We start from the raw sequence: 19,647 nt of genomic DNA, 5'->3' as shown, positions 1-19,647 counted from the left end.
CATTTAAAATTTTCTCAAGAGTACTTAAAACACTTAAAAAATAATGTAAAAGCCCATATGTTTCAGGTTCCTATAAACAGATAAACCACAACCAATGTTTAGTAAGTTTAATTTGCTTTTTTCAGGTGGTTCACAGAACCAGTACACTCAAGGTTTGATTAGATAATGCAACATTAAAATTTCCCAATACTGACCAGTATTCCAGTTCATCAGATACATTCTCATTGTTTTCCTCAAAGAGAGGGGAATGGAGTGACCTTTTATTGACAGTGATTAGCAGTAATAAGGCTACTGTATATAATTGGCAATCCCCAAGAATCCTTTCCTCTATCATTCAGTTTCATAGGGAGAAGAGTTTTGAAGCTGTTCTCTTTTGAAGCTTTCCTGAGCATGTCTTAAAAGATTCCAATTCTGTTCAGCACCCTGATGGGGGGGGAGTGGGGAGAAACAGTTTGGACTCACAAAGTTGAGCAAATCTTTTATATCTTACACTAAAACCCATGGCTTTAAACATATATTTAGCCAGTGAAGAAGACACATCACATTTGGGGCATTCCACAAAGAAATGCTGTAAGACTCAGGCTAAATCTTGACCAAAAACTAATAAACTGGGGGAAGGAAGAAAAAGCAAATAGTCTCTCAGCTCCAACAGGAATTTTTTTTAACCGTTATAGGAACTATAGCTATTTCAATTTGAGATATTAGATAAGGCTGAAACTTATAAACAACAAGGGAGAAAGATCACATCCCAAGCCTGGCCATTTAACAAAGCCTCACCGTTTAAGGTTCTCCCAGAGTGCGTCTTCCTTGTGTCTGTTGTAAGAGATGGGGAAAATAATCCCCCCTCAACAATAGCTACTAACTACTATCCATACCTACCTAGAGGTGAATGGGAATATTCCTATTCTAGTAGAAAGTGGGGAAAGATCTAGGTGAGGGCCGTAGTCTCTGGAAGGATAGTACATCACACCAGCTTCTCTTGAAAGAGTAAGGACTATGGTAAGTCACAAGGCAATGAGAGCTTTTGTAGTTCTCAACCAAATGCACTGCAGCAATGTTCAGTTGTTTCCATTGTTTTGTGATGTTACTATAACTGATTTTAGAAGTTTAGGCAAATATTAAATGAGAAAAAAACAAACCTTCAGTGTTAAGGTTTGAAATGGCAAGTTCCCATATCACTATGGGAATACTTCAAACTACTTGCTTTCCACCAGCCCTTGAACTAGTCTAAGGGGAAACTAATGTAAATGGGTTAAATGGGAGCATTTAAATTATGGGGCATGTAAGGGATAATGTTTATCCCTCGTATATTCCATACACAGAAACCATTCCTTTCAGAAGCATGAAAAGGGTACATAAAATTTGAGGCCCATGGCAAAATGGGTGGGGTGGGGGGGTGGGAGGTGGGGGTGGGGATGGGAGATTAAATAATACAGCAAAAGCAGCCATCACAAAAATAGAACCTATTCCTTCTGTCTTAAATCAAAGAAATGAGGTTAATTATTCCAGTGAGATGAAAACAAATCTGAGATTGATAATCATCCCTGTAGCTCAGCTAAGAGATAATTAACTAGTCCCTACACACTAAAGCCGGTCTCCAGCACGTCCATGTAAACGGGAAATCTAGACAATCATAGATGATACATAGTTGTAAATGTTTCACAGCTGAAATGATGATATGCAGCAGCTGAAGTCTTTGAGGGATAGTGGTGCTATCACTCCAGACATTTTCTTGAGGTATTATTTCTTGTTCACAGAGTCTTAGAGCTCCAAGGCAGAAATCATAAGCAGTCCAAAGCACTACTGTTTTCCTTCCATTTTTTTTTTTTTTTCTTTACATTTACCCTGAGGACTACCAAGAAAGTCTTCTTGCTCCCAGTGAATAGGAGTATGAAGTTATACAAGATGATTGTTACTAAAATTTCATGGGACCATGACCCCCACATTTCCTGGAGGAGGATTTCAAGACACAATAGCCAAAACTGCCACGTAAGTCAGAAATTCTAGGGCACCATTTGTCACATAGACAAGAACTCTGGAGAGCCCAGAAACCTGACTGAACTCTGGTCACTAAAGGGGTTAGCCTTGATGCCTGCCAGAATTGTTTGTATTGCCTACCAGCAAGCACAGGCTTAAGGTGAAGGTATTCCAAGCAATACCTATTAGGCATTTTCTTTGCATGGAGGGATGCCAGAGGGATATGGTGGGTGGGGGACGTGAAGAGGGGAAGAGAATCAGAATGTGGTTTTAAACCAATTCAGGTGAACCTAAGGTTGAATGATTCTATTTTCCAGCTACTGAATCTCCCTCCTCTAAGAACATTAGAAAGGCCATACTTGAGAGGACCAGTGATCCATTTTGCTCAACATTATGCCTTCCAAAGGAACACTAAGGGGGAGTTTATGGAGGGACACAGTTACCCTCTCAGTTGTATTTCACCAAATAGCCTTAGTTTTCTAGAATTCCTTTGGAAGGCCACCATACAAGGATTCCTCTTAAACCTTCAGCACCTGTACATAGGTTCTGCCAACACCACTTCTTGGACAATGAGCTCCTTAAGTTTCTGATTGGCTATGGGAAGTGCTTTCTTGTACCGAAGGCTATGAAGTTGAGCCCTAGAGCTTGTATTTCAGGACTTGGTGAACACGTCCTTCCTCCTGTTTATCTGATGTCACCCTTAGCTTTCGTCTTTCCAGAATTGGAGCCAACATCTTAAATATGTGTACTCATGTGGAAGTATCTCCACTCTCTGATAATTTTTGCTATTCTCTTGACCTTTCTTCCCTTCACCATATATTTTGCAAATAAGGTCACTAGAAATGCACAGACAATTTAAGCCATTAAAATGGTTTTGTAAGGGGTCCTGTTTTCTGTATTGTCTTCATGTGCCTTTCCTGATGATGCAGTTGGGTTTTGAGCCACAGCAGCACACTGACCCCTCCTTCCCTTCAGCAATGGTTAAGTTTCTGTGCTGAGTTCTGACAGAGCTTGCTGCCTCACTGGTTGCTGGTAAGTACTTTACTTTACACTTACCTAGACTGAACCTCACCTGTGATTTTCCTGTGTGGTCACAGCCTGGCTTATGTGCCTTCTCTGGTTTTGTTATTGTTTTAAGTCCCTTCTGGTTTACCTTTTATTCCTTGGAAGTAGGGACACTTGACTGCATTATAATATCCTGCTCTCAGATTATTTATAAAAGTCTTAAGTAAGGTTAAACCAAGCGTTGACCCATAGGAAACTTCCCATTAGCATTATCTCCAGAAAGATGTTTATTCTTCAGTGTCTAAGTTTTTTCCTAAGCATGACAAAGTATTCTCGTATCTCATAGTAACTGGTGCTTTTGAAATTGCTTTAGTGACAGACCTTGACAAAAGTTCTTTGGAAGTCTGAAGAAATTATATCTTGCTCCTTCTTGAATGCATGTTTCTTTTTATCCTCAAAAAACTAGAATATGCAAGTCAGGCATGATTTCCCATAAAGGAAAATAGTTTATCTTTCCTCCAATAGGTCATGTGTGATTAAGATTTTAGTGACATCACTAAATAACTATTTTACCATCTTGCCAGTTTAGTTAGCTAATGAACTTCCGTCCAATCAACACAGCATGAAGTGTATCACAGAGCAGTATGGATGAAGGTAGAATGCTGGGGAAGAATTAGGTAGGAAAGAAAGAGGGGGGAAATAGTTGTTTTATGGGGCAAGGGGAAACCTACCTAAGTTGAAGCGTTTTTGTTTTGTTTTGTTTTTTACTTAAGTCAAAATTACACGGTTTTAAAAAGCCACAGTGATAGAAGGGTATGAGAGGCAACAGGTTGAGATGTTTACGTTATAGTTTAAAACACATTTTCAGCTCCCAAACCACCAAATGCAGAGGAGAGTGCTGGTAGAAAGTCCCAGTGCCTGGAGAGCAGATGTGCCTGGGAGCCCAGGGAGACGAAGGAAACAACTTCTGAAGTACAGCTGTGGAAGAGAGGCAGGACTCTAGGCAGGCAACAGGGGGCTCAGGATCAAGTCCCTTGGTGATTCTTACCACATCATACCTTCAACCTAGCTCAGGGAATATATTTTCTTGATTTAAATTCCAAATAAATTCTGTTACAGAATCACATCGCAGTGATGAAGTACAACAGAAAAGAAGCTTAATACAGCTTGGCTGACTGTAGGATCAGCCAAGATGGTATGAGCTTGGCTCCCTTTCCAAAAAAGGCAGCATCCAGGTCTCCCTTACTCTTGTGCCTCTCTCAGCTCCCGCCTTGCTGGCTATTTCCTGTTCTATTCTACTACCATGGCCAAAGCTCAGGCCAAGGACTTCTCAGGTCTGCTACAGGAAGCTCTGGGACATAGAATCTTTGGTGGCTCTGTGGGTGACTGAGGAGATGGGTACCTTCTCTTGTTCACACAGGCTGTAGAGGAAGCAAATGTCTCTGCCATGAAACCAGGTGGTGAAATGGCCTTACAGTGTTGACAAGATTCCACCTAGTGTGGAGAGGGCCAAAAGGCTTTATACAGGCAAGACATGCTTGAGCCACGCACAAAGCTGCCCCCAGTTTCCTAGAACTTGGTCATACTTTGCCCTGTCTTCCACCCGAGTCAGAACAGCTAGTAGAAAGGACACCACAAGGAGTCAGGTGAGCACTCCCCAGTCCCTCTGGCATCCTTAGAGACTTATTCAATGCTGGACAGCGCCTTCTGTCATAGGTGGTGCTATTGCTGGTGATCTCCTTCTCTCTCCTTGGCACAGATGACTGAGCCACTGCTATCAGAGCTCAAAGAGGGGGTTATATTTCCTAATCTCCTGAAGCAGTCTTTCTTTATCCTGGTTGGCATTGGCCAATGCTCGTTTAGTTTCTATAAGTTCCTTCTGTAGGGTAGGCAATTCTTTCACCTGAGGAACAATAAATAATTTACAGTTAATAAATAAGGTAACACGCCTTGCAGAAACATCCAGTAAAGGAGCAAGGAGGCAGAATTGAAGCAGAAAAATCCATAAATTCAGTTAGTGATCAACTAGATCTTTCTAAAAGCCTAATCCCATCTTCAGAATTCATCAGTTATAAGGACAGCAACAGGTAGAAATACACGATCAGCAAGCATTCACCTACAGTTCCTGACTTACATCCTCTATTCAGCACTTCTGGAAGTTGCTGCTAGATGATAGGTGCCCAAACTACCCAGCTATACACAGCACAGGCAACCTTTTCAGCTCTCTGAGTTTTACCAGCTTCTGAATTTACAGCCACTAAGGGTCTACGGGAAAGGTATTGTGCAGTTAGGTCCTCACCTTCTCTCCAAAAGACTCTCCTGTGGGCACCAGAAACATCTGTTCTTTGGGGGGCTGCCTCTTCTCACTCTTAGGTACTTCAGCTGATGGTGTGTCCTGAGCAGCAGCTGGAAAAAAGTAAAGGTTCTAAATAGCAAACTTCTGCCAACATGCAAGCAATTCCTAGGTATCACCCACTCCCTTACAGGACAGAAAAGGCAGAGAAGCCGGGAGGCCAACAAGCCCAACTCACCGCCTATGTGGAACACACCATCATCACTCCGTTTCACCACAACATGCTCCATGGCCAGAGTAATGGGGATAGGGCCTGGAGATGTTGGATAGATGGGGGGTATATCATCCTGCAGAAAAAAGGGAAACCACATGATGCCCTCAAACAGCTCAGAGCAGTTTGGGTAACAACCCATGCTTCTACCATCTGGCTTGAAGCGGCTTTATGCCATTGTGTATCCACACATTCTTGCAACGTGGAGAAACATAACTGAGTTTCTCCCATTCTAGAGATGGTCAAACCGAGGACAGATAACTTAATGGGCTTATACATAGTCATGTATGCCAACGACAAGGTCAGGGCTAGAGACAAGGTCTCCTCACCTAAATCCAGAATGTTTTGATAGCAACACACATTTTATGTATTACTATAACCTTCACAAAGAATGCCAAGCTGCATTTGCTCACTTGATCCTCACCACACTGTACAGCGGCCAGGGAAGCGATGATAGCAGTCACTGCCAGAATTCCTTGCCTGACAAAGTCTAGAGTAAAAACGAAAAAAGCTCCTCTCACCTTTAGGGTGATGCTGCAGTGCAGGAGTTCAATCTGCATGGGAACTACCACTGGGATCTCTTCATCCTCCAAGAAGGGCCCCAGGCCATTGAGCACCGAAGTGAACAGCTCAAGGTCACAGCCTCGAAGCAAGAAATGCAGGAAGCCATTTTGTGTGGCCAGTGGGGAGCGAACGGCTGCACCAGGCCCCACCTCAAAGCGAAGGCCCACTGCTGGCCTGATGTGGTCAGTCTTCAAAGTTGAGGATTCCTGAAAGCTTGTACCTTTCAGAAGAGAGACAGAAGGAAAACATCAATTAATTATCAGTCAGGGACTTTTCTAAGCATTTTACATACATTTAATATTCTTAAGAACCCTATGCCAAAAGTATTATCACCATTCCCATTCTAGAGATGAAGGAACTAAGGGACAGAAAATAATTTGCCCAAAGTTATACAACTTGTAAGTAGCAAGCACAGGACTTGAATGCAGGCAACAATGACCACAAAGACTGGGCTTGGCCACTTTGCTATCATGCCTCTCATGGTGGAAGGGAGGTCAAGGGCCAATGGAAAACTGGATGTAATTTTTTAAAAATAAAAAATAAAATAAAAAAAATAAGCAAATAACCTTTAATAAATAAATAAATAAATAATAAAGTACAATTATCAAAGGACTGAATCTGAGTGACAGCAGTTCCCTGATCAGACACAGTTTGATGTCAGCAGCCACACAAATGAAGAGGTGGACAGTGGCCTCCTGTATAAGCTTAAGGAGCACCTGGGAAGTGAAGATGGCTAATAGCCTACTGAATACAAAGCCCCAGAAAGACCTATGGGAGTCTCTCTGCAAGCAGGAGGCTTCACTGGAGTTACTCCCCCTAATGGTTACTGGAGAGAACGACCAAGGGCTTGGCACTTAGGACAACTATCCTTGGGGCACAGTGACAGGTGAAGCTAGGGCTGCCCCAGACAAATCCCACCAGCTCTCCTGGAATTGCTACCATCCTCACCTGGGCACTGTCCATGCAGGAACTGCCATAGTCCCACGGTTCCCAGCTGCTGGAGGGTCAGTTCCTCTGCCTGGAGGGCCACAGTCAGATCTTCACCACGCACCTCAATCCCAAAAGACACCTCATTCACCTTCAGGACCAGAACGGAGACCTGTAAAAGGATACTCTCTTAGCTGCGTCCCTCCCAAGCTTCTAGCCTTGAGCCTACCCTCTGCAGAGAAGAAAGTAGAGCAGCTGACCGGGTGAAGACTGAGGTCTTCCCCACTGGGTGAGACCGAACTGTTGGCCTCTGGTGACCCCTGGCCGTAACTATCCATAAGAGGGCTCCCTTGAACGCCAGCACTGTCCAGGACATTTGGAAGAGTTCCTGGTGGAAGAGATTCTGGACCAGACTCTGTATAAGAAAGACAACAGATGAGTTTCAAAGTCAAAAAATTCTGTTCAAATCCAATCTCTAAAAACAATGACACTATAAAAACAACAACAGCAACAGCAACAACAAACATTTATGACGTTTATGAGAACAAATGGGAATTTGATGGATTTAAGGAATTGCTAATTTTTAAGAATGGATAGTGGTATTTGGTCACATTAAAAGAAAACCTATAAATGGATGCAACCCAAGTGTTCCCTGACGGATGAATGGATTAACAAAATGTGGTATAAACACACAATAGAGTATTAGCCTTAAAAAAGAAGAAAATTCTGACACGTGCTATGAAGTGAATGAACCTTGAGGACATTATGTTAAGTGAAATAAGCCAGTCACAAAAGGATTCCATTTATATGAGGTACCTAGAGTGGTCAAATTCAGAAATAGAAAGTGGAATTGTGGTTGCCAGGAGCTGAGGGAGAAGGGAACAAGGAATTACTGTTCCATGGGTACAGATTTTCAATTGTAGAAGATGAAAAAAGTTCTGGAGATGGTTGGTGATAGTCGCACAATGATGACTATACTTAATGCCACTGAATTATAGTTAAAAATGGTTAAGATTGCAAAGTTTATGTTATATATATTTTACCACAATTAAAATTTTTTTTCAAAGATCTTTAAAGTCTATTTCCTAGAGATACGTCATAAAAATATTTATGGACAAAATGATATGTTTGGAATTCGCTTCAAAATAACATGGAAGGAAGGGAAGTGAACAGAAGTATATTTGAAACAAGAATGACCATGAGTTCTTAATATTTGAAGCTAGGTAATGGGTACATGAGGACTCACTATTTGATTCTGCCTACTTTTCTACATATTTGAAATCTACATATTTGGAATAATATTCCATATTCCATAATAATAACAAAACAAACAGGGTACACACCACCCAGTTTCAGAAACAGTGCATTCTCTTTTCATTTTCATTTAGACACTCTTAAGAGACCATTTAAAAAGTGTCCAGTTCAATAAGATAAAAGAACCAGTGTAACTTCCAGTAGTGACTGATGCAATTCCTAAGAGTTACTCATTTTACCATAGACAAAGCTTCTAGTTATTTTCCAACACTAAAATACATAGGCAAAACAAAACAAAAACAGACAACACACACACACCACTGACGCCAGCCACCAAACTAATCCTACTGCCATAGCTACGTGGCTGTAAGACTAGCACTCTCTCCTTTGGTCTGAGTCTGGTTCTGTGATAAAGGTTAAGTGCTAACCCATAACCTAGAAAATGTGTGGATAAAACCAGAGCCACAAATCTATTAAAATTTCTCTTTTTTGGTCTTGGTTAAGAAAATGTCTATTTTATCAGAACTTAGCTCCTTCTGTATCCTACTGGGATACAGGCAGCAGAAAGAACCCTTTCTGGAATTCAACTTTGCCTGGCTCTGCTTCCACCTACCAGACTCCAAAAGCATCACAAAGCTATCACTGCCATCACTGTCCACTGAAATCCGATCTTCGGGGCCACTGTTATCCAATGAAACGCCATCAAATGACTGCTGAGATACCGTCCTCTTCATGGAGAAAAATCGGAGTCGGGCAGCACTTCCACTCAATGGTGCTGCCGCCCCCTCATCTATTTTGGCCATGGGCTCCCTGTTTAAAAAACAAAAACCACAAATGTGGCTTAAGATATATGTTCTGTCCCTTGCAATACCCATCGCTTTCAGCCCTAATAGTTATTTATACATAAACTCTGATGTCAACTATTACCTGCTGTAAGGGGGTCACACCATTTTCAATTGCTGGCCTTTGTGAATCCTCCGGCATTTCAAACTGCATAAGCAGCTCTGCCATATTAACGTTAAATGTCAAGTTTATTCAAGGTCATCCCATTTTTAGAGGAGACCAACTACTTACAGCCCCAGTGCTAATGAAGACACCTGAAACCACCCACATCCATTCCACAAGTGTTTACTGAAAAACTTCTGCATAAAAGGCACCATACTAGGTACAGGGTGGGAGTGGAGAGTAGATAAAATAAGAAATAAGGCATCCCTTGTCCTCAGAGAATGTATAATCTATCAGGAAAGAGAAGATTATTTATTTTAACATTTACTTACTTGAGAGAGAGAGAGAGAGAGAGAGAGAGAGAGAGAGAGAGAGAGATGAGTGGGGGAGGGGCAGAGAGAGGGGGAGACAGAGAATCTGAAGCACGCTCCAGGTTCTGAGATGTCAGCACAGGGGTCAACACGGGGCTCAAACCCACAAACCGTGAGATCATGATCTGAGCCAAAGTTGGACACTTAACTGACTGAGCCACTCAGGTGCCCCAGGAGAGAGATTTAGACACAACTTACCAGTATACGGGAGTAAATCACACACCTCATAGAGGAAAGAGATACAAGCCAAAGGCTAGGCAATATCAAAGGGTGAGAAGAAGGGGATCAGGAATGGCTTTGTGGAAAGAGATGGCATGTGAGGTGGCCCTTGAAAGACTGTGAAAGAAGGAAGGGGGCATTCTATGGGGGAAGAAACCACATGAGCAGAGGCACGGAACTAGAAAATAAAAAGCACCTTTGTAGACCAGTCAGTAGCTCAACCAGCTAGAGCTTTGGTTTTGTTGGGGAGAACAGAAAGGCACAACTCAGTGAGAATAAACCTTTAAAGATCTTTTTTTTTTTTTAATTTTTTTCTTTATTTTTTTGAGAGAAAGGGAGAGCGTGAGCATGGGATGGGCAGAGAGAGAGGGAGAGAGAGAAAATCCCAAGCAGGCTCCACACTCGGCACCAAGCTTGAGGCAGGGCTCATGACCTGAGCCCAAATTGAGAGTTAGACACTTAAGCAACTGAGCCACCCAGGTGTCCCCTTTAAAGATCTTTTAATCTTACCTTCCCATTTTATAGGTGAAAAAACTCACTCAAGGTCATAAAGGTGGAATTAAGAAAAACCCAAGTCTCCTAACTTCTTGCTTGCTAAGTGTTTTTTTTTTTTTTCCTCTTTACCACATGGGTTGCAGCCAGATTACTGAAAAACCTGGATTAAAGATTACATATGAAAGTGCTTTTAAAACTATTAAGTAGAGGGGATATACAGGAAATCTCTGTACCTTCTGCTCAATATTGCCATGAACCTAAAACTATTCTAAAAAACAGTCTATTAAAAAACTGTAAAGTGCTGTAAGGAAATATCATAATAATTGATTATGCCACACTAATAAATTCAAACTAAATTCAGGGGTTATAAGGAAAAAGCCTGAAAGTTTCAGAGAAGAGAAATAACAAGATCAGGCCTATGTTTTAAGAATTGTGACCTGACTCTTTCAAACAAGGTAGGGAGGAAAAGACCTCCAATGAGGAAATAAATTAATGGTTTACTGAAATAGTCCACATGCAGGAACAGACAGCAGAAGCGGCCATGAGACTCCCTAGAGCAGTGTTCTCAAAGTGTCGTCCTGGTAGGAGCATCAGCATCAATGGGTGGCTTATTAGACATGCAAACAGTCAGGCCCCATCTCAGACCTACTGGATGAGGAACTCTGGGACTGGGGCTCAGCAATGTGTTTTAACAAGCCCTCCAGGTGATTCTGAAGCATGCTTCAGTTTTAAGAACCACTGCTCTGGGGATTACAGTCAGAATTTGACAAATGACTGAAAGAGGCAGAGCTAAAACACAGAGCTTGAACAAGCAGGAGAATGATGCTACTGAAGAAAAGAAAGGAACTGGTCTGGGGAGAGATAAGGAATTTAGCTTTATGTATGTGAGGCTCGACACACCCTGGAAAATCCATGCAGAACTACGTGCAGTAGATAGTTTTAAATGACGAGCAGGGGAGAAAAGTCAGAACCGAAAATATAGACCACAGCAGAAGTGAGAGATGGATAAAATAACTTAGAAAGTATTAAAAAAAATGCACTGATATAAACCTTCCTGAAGCTTGGCAAATACATCAAGAACCTTAAAAAATGTTTGTAGTTTGGGGCACCTGGGTGGCTCAGTTGGTGAAGCATCTGACTTCGGTTCAGGTCAGGATCTCACGGTTTCTGAGTCGGAGCCCTGCATCAGATTCTATGCTGACAACTCAGAGCCTAGAGCCTGTTTTGGATTCTCTGTCTCCCTCTCTCCCTTTCACCCCCTCTCCCCACCCCCCCCAACCCCCAACTCATCTCTGTCTCTCTCTCTCAAAAATACCATTAAAAATTTTTTTTTTAATGTTTGTAGTGTTTGACCCAATAATAACCCACTTCTGGATTTTTATTCTAAAGATTCAGATATGCATAAAAGAGTAATATTCACAAAAATAAGGGCATTTGACACAGCATTGGTTCTACCTGAGAAAAACTGGAAACAGGCTAAAGCCCGCCCATAGTGGAATGAATGAATAAATTAGGACACATCCATTTGCTAGAATACAATAGAGCAATTAAAAATTATGTATTCAAATGCCTAATGAATGGGAAATTATTCACACTAAAACATTAAGTGAATAAAACTGGAAGTTTTCTACATGATATAGAAATAATATAATTCTATTGCCAAAAAAAACAGTATTTGTGTATACTATGTGTGTATACACAGGTAAGGATTCACATGGGTACACAGGTATATGTATAAAAATTGGAAGAAAATAGATCCAAATGTAAATAGTGGCTATCTCTGCATAGTGTTGTCACAAGTGACTTTGTTTTCTTCTTTATTCTTCTTTTTCTACATTGTTAACAAAATGAACACAAATCATTTTTATAATTTAAAACATAAAATTATGGCAAAAGCAATCAGAATACAGACAGCCTAGCGCCGTGGAACAGTTGTGTTTATAGGATAAGGGGAAGAAGAGAGCATCCAAGCTTTCTTGGCTCCTTCTGAGTAGTGTGAGTGGCCAGACAGGGCCACAGGCATTCAGGATGACTGCAGGGCTGGCTGCCACACAGGGCTGTCAAGGACAGGGAGGACTGAGAAGAGGCCATGGGACTGGAAAGTCAGAAGTCAAGGTTGGTGTTTCAAAAAAGGCTGGTGTCACACACACCTTTCTTTTCTCTTTACCACCTCTCCTCTTTTCCCATCTCCCTTACGCTTCTCCATTTAGAAAAAGCAGCACGTTTGGTGACTTGGAGTCCAGGCTTTCAATCCTCACCCTACCACTCACAAGTTATACAACCTTGAACAAGTTTCTTACCTCCCTAAGTCTGTTTCCCCATCTGTAAAAGGGGGACTGATATTAGTACCTGCCTTCAGGGTTGTACAAGAATTCAATGGATTAATATTGTAAGTATTCAGGACAGTGCCTGACACACAGAAAGCACTCAATAAATGTTGCCTAGTGTTAGTATATCTATTATCCCTTTAAGTTTCCCTTCTCCTTCCTCCTAGGCTATCTGTGCCTAAGAGAACTGGCATTGCTCAGAGACCCATTTAGACCCACAATCCACTTAGACAAAGCTCTAAAGCCACTGATTTTCAAACCATGATCCTCAAACCACAAAGAGTCCCCAACAAAGATTTCCCATAGCCTTCATTATCTTTCCTAAAACCACAAGGCACCCATGGAAAAATCCATACCTTTCCACTCTTCTGACTGTGCATTTCTGTGTTTTTCTGCTTACTCCCCACTGCATCTTCAGTGCCTAACACAGAGCTGGGGACAGAGTCAGGGCTCAAAAAATTTTTGTTGAAAAAAATTTTTTTTGTTGAATAAATAGATAAAATAGATGAAATTCTTCCTTCTCTAACTCTGGCAGACATTGATAAGGTGTACCAGAAAGCAAACCCAAAGCCCCAACCTCTCTACTTATAAGATAAAGGATTCATAGGCTCATCCTTTCTAAAACTTCAGTTTCCTCAGCTATAAACTGAGGATACAAATTTCTGTAACTATCTCATGGGGCTGCTGTGGGGATCAAATCAAACAAGATACTACATGAAAGACCACTAAAAAGAATAAAATATCATGCAGATGCCAGATATCATTATTATTATTCATTATTATTCTGGGCCTATCTGTATCAATAATGGTGACTCAGTGAAAGAGGAGGGAAGATCCTATGAAGCAATAAATGCTGACTTGAAAACTCCCCAAGAATAGGCTAAGATACATGGAGGCATGTGAAAATCCAATTTCTGGCTCTTCCTCTATCACAGAATTAGAGGTAGTCCTAAAAATAAGTCTCTACAGTTGGCATACCTATATCCTCTTGGTAGCCTGAAAACTCTTCCACTGCCCTACAGGTAGCACTGAAAACTAAAGTCTTTGCCACATTAAAGAGGCCATGCTATACATTGTCCTGGACTAGATGGTGCTTCCCAAACTAAAAGTACACACAGCAGGAGGCCTTAAGCCCAATGATCAGAGCTAGGAGGAAGAAATAGGGTGAATGAAGGAGGCAGAGAACCACTCACTTGGCTGGGGGCAAGGACAACATCTTGTGCATGGTGGAGGTCATTCGGTCTCTGCCCAGACTGAAGGCATCCTTAGTCAGGGACACAGCTTCCTTGGTGAGGTCCATAGTGGCATGGAGAGCCTCTTTTGTGGCATCCTTGGTCATGTGAATAGCACTTGACAATTCTCCCTCAATGTTCTTCAAGGGGATGAGCTCAGCCTGTCCATTCACAGTGGTATCCCTGCCACTTGGGGGCTTCAACACAGCCGGTGAGGTGGATGCTTGAGCTCTGCTCAGTCTCTTGGCCTGCAAGGAATCGACTGCCTCATGGCCCTTCCCTGCCTCCTGCTGTGCAAGAGAATCTGAATCCTGTAGTTCTCCATTGCTAGGGAGAGGCAATGGCCTATCCTGGGATGCATCCAGATTTTCAATGCCACTATCCTCCAGAACCTTCTCAGGGCTTGCTGGGCCCTGGTCTGAAGAGGCATCAGACTTCAGCTCCCTATCCTCTGAAGGAGACAACTCTGAATCTATGAGGCTGGTGGTATCTGAACCTGCCGAGTCAGCTTCAACAGTCCCAGGGGTAGGATGCATGAGCAGAGCCACCTCAGCACTGGGGAAGAGGACCCCAATGCAAGCTGTCTGGTCCTGCAGGGGAGACCCGGTCATGGCCTCTGTATCCTTAGTCAGTTGTTCTTGAAGACCCTGTAGCACCTCCTTCAGGCGCAGTAGAGCCAAGTACTGGTAATGGTCAAGCCTCACACGGACATGTGCAGGGGAGTGTACAAGCATGTGAACATCTGCTGCATCCTCGAGCTCAGTCAGAGGCCCTTTGTTGTCCACACTACTGCTGCCTTCTCGCAAAACATCCATGACTTCTGTAAGGCCTGACAGGCTTTTCAAATCATGTTCAGTCTTTGACCTCTGATGGGACACAGTGTCTGGGGCAAGGACCTCAGACTGGACAGGACTGCCAAAGCTAGCTGATGGTTTCAGCCTCCCTTCTGTGGCCAAAAGGAGCTTCCGTGCCTGAGCTTGCTGCCAGCGGAGGGGCAGACAGGCCCAAATGGACAAGGGGAAAGGGGCCACAAAATTCAAGGTATGGCCTTTGAAGTTCTCTGTTCCCTCAAAATCCAAGGAGATCTGGGTGAAGTGGATGGACCAGAGATCCTGGGAAGCCTTAAGCCTCTGGGGAGGGAGGGTACTGGGTTGAGGAAGGCGGGAATCCATCTGGAAAGCATGATGTAAAAAAAGCATGTGCAGAAGGCTAAAGCCACCTGGAACCTTGGGAAAGTGAACATAATTGGAATGAAAGAACTCAGCAGCCGCAAAACCTCGGAAGAGACTTTGGAGGTCTAGACAACTACAATGTGGGGCATGACGCGTATTGGTGGCAGTCATGCCTGATGCAGAAAAGACAAGGGCCTGAGGACGATGCAACCCAGCCTGCTCTCTCTTCTCCAGCGGGAAGCTCACCTTCAGAGAGAAAATGAAACCCGATTCAGAATGGACATCTGAGTAGCTCTGCAACCTATCATTGATACACATGTGAAAGACTATTTGGGGTGTGACACTGTTTTTCTTGTATCAAAGGGACAGAGCAGAACCCTGGATTATAGCCATGGGAGAAATGCAACTATGGCTGCCAACAGGGAACGAAATCCCACTCTCCCCTACCTTCAACCAGAAGGCATCTAGTCGAATATCCAAGTGTTCATCTTTCTGGCTTGAATCTTCCAGCTTGTAGATAGCTTTGAACTGCTCCAAGCTGCGGTATAAATCCAGGCAGAAGAGGTTTCCCCAGAGCAAGCTGACAGGATCCACAGTAAATGTCAGACCATTTAACTGAATGTAGAGATTGGGACAGGGAACTGGAAAGCAGAAAAAAAAGGAATCGCCATGTACAAAGTAGCACCTTGACTCTTACTTACCAGCTAAAATTCATTTTATTATGAAGAAAGCAAAGATGCATTCTCATACAAGGAAGAGTTTGTAACAAAGGTGTTCTCAACTAACTCAAACACCTACAATTCCTAACGTCAAATGAGAATATAAGCCATGGCCCCAAGGCTGGCAAATGTGAAGAGCATGAGCTAAACAGTAAGAAGTGACCAACCAGATGAGATGCTTACCTGGAAGCTCCTGATTATCGGGGAAGTAATACTCTGTGAACTCAATATGAATGGCAGAGACCTGAGTGGGTAGGTTGTGAAGTTTGCGACTACAGGAAAGGAGTGTAGATGGCTTCTTACTTGGCTGTCCAGCTGTAGAAACCTACATAATCACACACAAGTTGCTGTTAGAATCTGTTCAGCATACAGAATAGAATTTCCTCAATTTCCTGAGGTTGTGTAAAGCCACTACAATCCTTCCAAAATCTGTCACAGGGAGAAGAGGTTTTTTCACACGTGTTGCAGGCATTTTCACACCTGCCTAACACCATCTGCAAGTTCATTTCTCTCAGGGGAAGGTTTGAAGTGGGGTATTCAGAGGAAACTGGGGAAATCCCAGGTCCTGATCTCAGCAGCCATGCTCAGAAAGAAACAGACCAATGTGTCAATCCACTCAGAAGTAAGGGAAGCAGCCCCTGAATTCCACGATCTTGCTCACATCTGCTGCCTGCCAGATGAACTGCTCGACCCCTTTCCAACCATGCCTCCCTGTGTCCTGGGCTTCTCACCTGGTGAATGTCCAAGTCATCCACCCGTATTACCATGCAGCTAGAACGTAAGCGATTCCATGCTGGAGGCCGAAAAGCAGCTTGTCGGCCCTGAGAGGGGCTTCTCTCAAGGGAGTTCTTTTGAGGACTGGAGAGAGAATCTAAGTAAAAACAAGAAGGTAGGAAAGATAATCGGGTACATTCAACTCTCATTATTAATAGAATTAAAAGTAAAAATCCTAAGATTGTTAAGGCTATAGGTAGGAAAGAGAGCTTAACACTGCCTAGCGCCTAGGAACTCAAAATTCATACTCTCCTTAAGACCAACGCAACAGCCTACTGAATAAAGGAGGTAACAGCCTCTCTTCTACACTGCAGCTATTCCTGAAGACAACTAAGACTCTGTAAAGAAAAAAAGTCACTGATATCTCTCCATGGGATGAGGTTGGGATAATTAGCTAGTCCAGTGCTTTATCTTCACTGGATATTCAAAGGTAACTAGCAAGAAGCTAAGCAATGGGAGTCCTCCAGCTCTTTGTAACCTACCTGCTTTCCTCCGGAAGGGAGAGTCCAGCCCCAGGTGCCAGGGAGGTTTGAGACCCGTCTCCTCATGCCACTTCTCCATTTTACTCTGAAATTCCATCACCAGCTTCTGGGCCCACTGGCCTCGGGTCTCCATGGCCTCACAGTGCCGTACCCAATGTTTGCAGCTGTCACCTATGCAACAAAGAAGCAAGAAGATTTTAGTCCAAGACCACGATCCAACATCCCAATTTTTCCCTTCCATTGGTATAGTCATAGTTCAGAATCTGATCCTGTATCCCAATGCAGATTTCTATGGGATAAGTAAAAATCATCTAGTGAGAACAACTCAAGTTCTTCTGGATTCCATATGTGATTTTTCCCTAAGGTTCCCTAAAGACCAGCTGCTGACTGTCACCATCTTTGACCATGGACTATTAGAGAGGCTCTAAAACTGCTGGAAGTAGGGGCAGAACATAGAGTCAAAAGCAAAATCTCAAGCACTGCCTCTCCTCCTACTCCTTCTTTATCACTCCTAAAGAATCATTAACAGCAGACCCTGCAAGTTTCCAGAAGATGTCTTCTTCAAGAGGGCTATTCCCAACACCTCTCTGAGCTGAAATTCCTGGCACCCGCCTGCTGGGCAGTCAGGGATGAATCCAGGAATCTGTCTTCAGTACATGTGTGGCTGGGCAGCACCAGGACTGCTGCCATGCAGAACTGTCCTACCTGCCCAGTGGAAGGGGTAATAGTCAAAGGCCATCTTGCGGAAGGTAAGCTGCATTGCACCACCCATGAGTCTGTTTGCAGAGACACCTATAAAAGAAAAATAAGGATGAACAGTGGCAGAAGAAACAAAGAAGCCGAAACACCACTTTAAGTACTTAAAAATGCTCTTGAGGGGGCGCCTGGGTGGCGCAGTCGGTTAAGCGTCCGACTTCAGCCAGGTCACGATCTCACGGTCCATGAGTTCGAGCCCCGCGTCAGGCTCTGGGCTGATGGCTCGGAGCCTGGAGCCTGTTTCTGATTCTGTGTCTCCCTCTCTCTCTGCCCCTCCCCCGTTCATGCTATGTCTCTCTCTGTCCCAAAAATAAATAAAAAAAAAAAAAAAAACAAAAAAACGTTGAAAAAAAAAAAAAATGCTCTTGAGGATCAGTTCCAAAGCCTGATTGATACACAAGTGCAATTGAAAGACCATGATGACCGGTGACTTGCAAGGCTGAGGCCCTCCTCTTCTGGTTTATAAAAATCAACAGACAAGACCCCCAAAATGTATATTGCATTATTTCTGTAAATGGCTGCCAGATTTCCAGAAAGGAAAAGACATTTCAAAACTCAGGATTCATGAATTACAGTCCTAGGTCTTCCACAGATACACTCTAAAACCCTTACCCCAAGGGTAAGATTGCTTCCCCCAAACCTAGCAATGCCAGGATTGTTCTGCCTCAGCACAATACCTGGAGAGGCATAAGTCAAATTCCCCCAAAAACAGAACCCCCATTATTTCCTTTCACATCCTGGCTTCAGAGCTAATTAAGCAATCACGTACATACAAAGTACCTGAAGCAGGCTCCAGGCTCCAAGCTGTCATTGAACACTAAAACACTGTAGTAACAAGGACATTGTAAAATATGCATAGAAGATATTGTAGGTACATTGGAATTTTTAGCATTAAGTCAAATGATGTATTATGTTTACCTTGAATTTACATTTAATTCTTACTAAATGAATCAACTTTCCCTATTTCTACCTTATCTCTCCATCTATAAGAACTGTTAACAAAGTAGTTAGAGTAGGAACTATTTCTCCTACATATCATATTATCTGACCTACCTTTCTATGTTCTACACTTCTATCCTATCTCTTATTAGGGTGAAGGGAAATACCATGGAATCCTCTAGGTGTAAGCTGATACACCTACAACCAGGAAGGTCATTTCCACCCAATCTAGATTTTACCACCCCAAGTTCTGAACTAATCACCATCCTACACTCGTGTTCCTGTTTCTCAACCTTTTTGTTTATTATTACTATCTCTAAGCCCATTTAGACATTTTTTCCCTAATTGCCCCCTTCTCCATAAAATTTTCATACCACAGGTATACTATATATGTTTATGTACTGTATGTGTGTTGTGGTTTTTTTAGTGTTTATTTTTGAGAGAGAGAGAGAGAGAGAGCGAGCACAAGCAGGGAAGGGGAAGAGAGAGGGAAACATAGAATCAGAAGCAGGCTCCAGGCTCTGAGCTATCAGCACAGAGCCCAACACAGGGCTCGAACTCACAAACTGTGAGATCATGACCTGAGCCAAAGTCAGACGCTTCACCCACTGAGCCACCCAGGCGCCCCTATGTCTGTGCTTTATACATAAAAAGGATAAGCATAAAGTTTACTCCTTTTATTCAGTGCAGGGTTATGAAAGACTAATTCTTTTAAATTAAAATTAAAATTTAAAAACTTAAAGCTATTAATTTTTAACAACTTTATAACTATATTTCCTGGAGGTTAAGCATCTGACTTTGGCTCAGTCATGATCTCACAGTTTGTGAGTTCAAGTTCGACATCAGGCTCCCCTCTGGCAGTGCAGAGCCTGCTTGGGATTCTTTCTCTCTCTCATCTCTTCTGCCCCTTCCCAGGTTGCATGTG

General features: G+C 42.8%; 1 protein-coding gene across 1 annotated transcript in view; it reads right to left on the bottom strand.

Moving 5' to 3' along the window:
- Positions 1 to 92: 92 nt before the first annotated feature.
- The window catches only part of BLTP3A (bridge-like lipid transfer protein family member 3A), a 59,214-nt gene continuing 39,659 nt past the window's right edge, over positions 93 to 19,647 (bottom strand). Inside the window, exons 9-21 of the mRNA XM_060615251.3 lie at positions 17,733 to 17,819; positions 17,028 to 17,198; positions 16,503 to 16,642; positions 15,955 to 16,096; positions 15,500 to 15,693; positions 13,842 to 15,298; positions 8,905 to 9,101; positions 7,298 to 7,452; positions 7,059 to 7,209; positions 6,068 to 6,330; positions 5,514 to 5,622; positions 5,282 to 5,388; positions 93 to 4,885 (exon numbers count right to left, since the gene is read on the bottom strand). Of these exons, the coding sequence (XP_060471234.1) occupies positions 4,760 to 4,885; positions 5,282 to 5,388; positions 5,514 to 5,622; positions 6,068 to 6,330; positions 7,059 to 7,209; positions 7,298 to 7,452; positions 8,905 to 9,101; positions 13,842 to 15,298; positions 15,500 to 15,693; positions 15,955 to 16,096; positions 16,503 to 16,642; positions 17,028 to 17,198; positions 17,733 to 17,819 (3,299 nt within the window). The 3' untranslated portion in view covers positions 93 to 4,759. The remainder of the gene's footprint in view (positions 4,886 to 5,281; positions 5,389 to 5,513; positions 5,623 to 6,067; positions 6,331 to 7,058; positions 7,210 to 7,297; positions 7,453 to 8,904; positions 9,102 to 13,841; positions 15,299 to 15,499; positions 15,694 to 15,954; positions 16,097 to 16,502; positions 16,643 to 17,027; positions 17,199 to 17,732; positions 17,820 to 19,647) is intronic.

Source organism: Panthera onca, chromosome B2, assembly GCF_046562875.1.
Source record: "Panthera onca isolate mPanOnc1 chromosome B2, mPanOnc1 haplotype 2, whole genome shotgun sequence".
Classification (NCBI taxonomy): domain Eukaryota; kingdom Metazoa; phylum Chordata; class Mammalia; order Carnivora; family Felidae; genus Panthera; species Panthera onca.
Note: the sequence above shows the minus strand (reverse complement) of the source record. Positions and strands in the feature narration are given on the sequence as shown.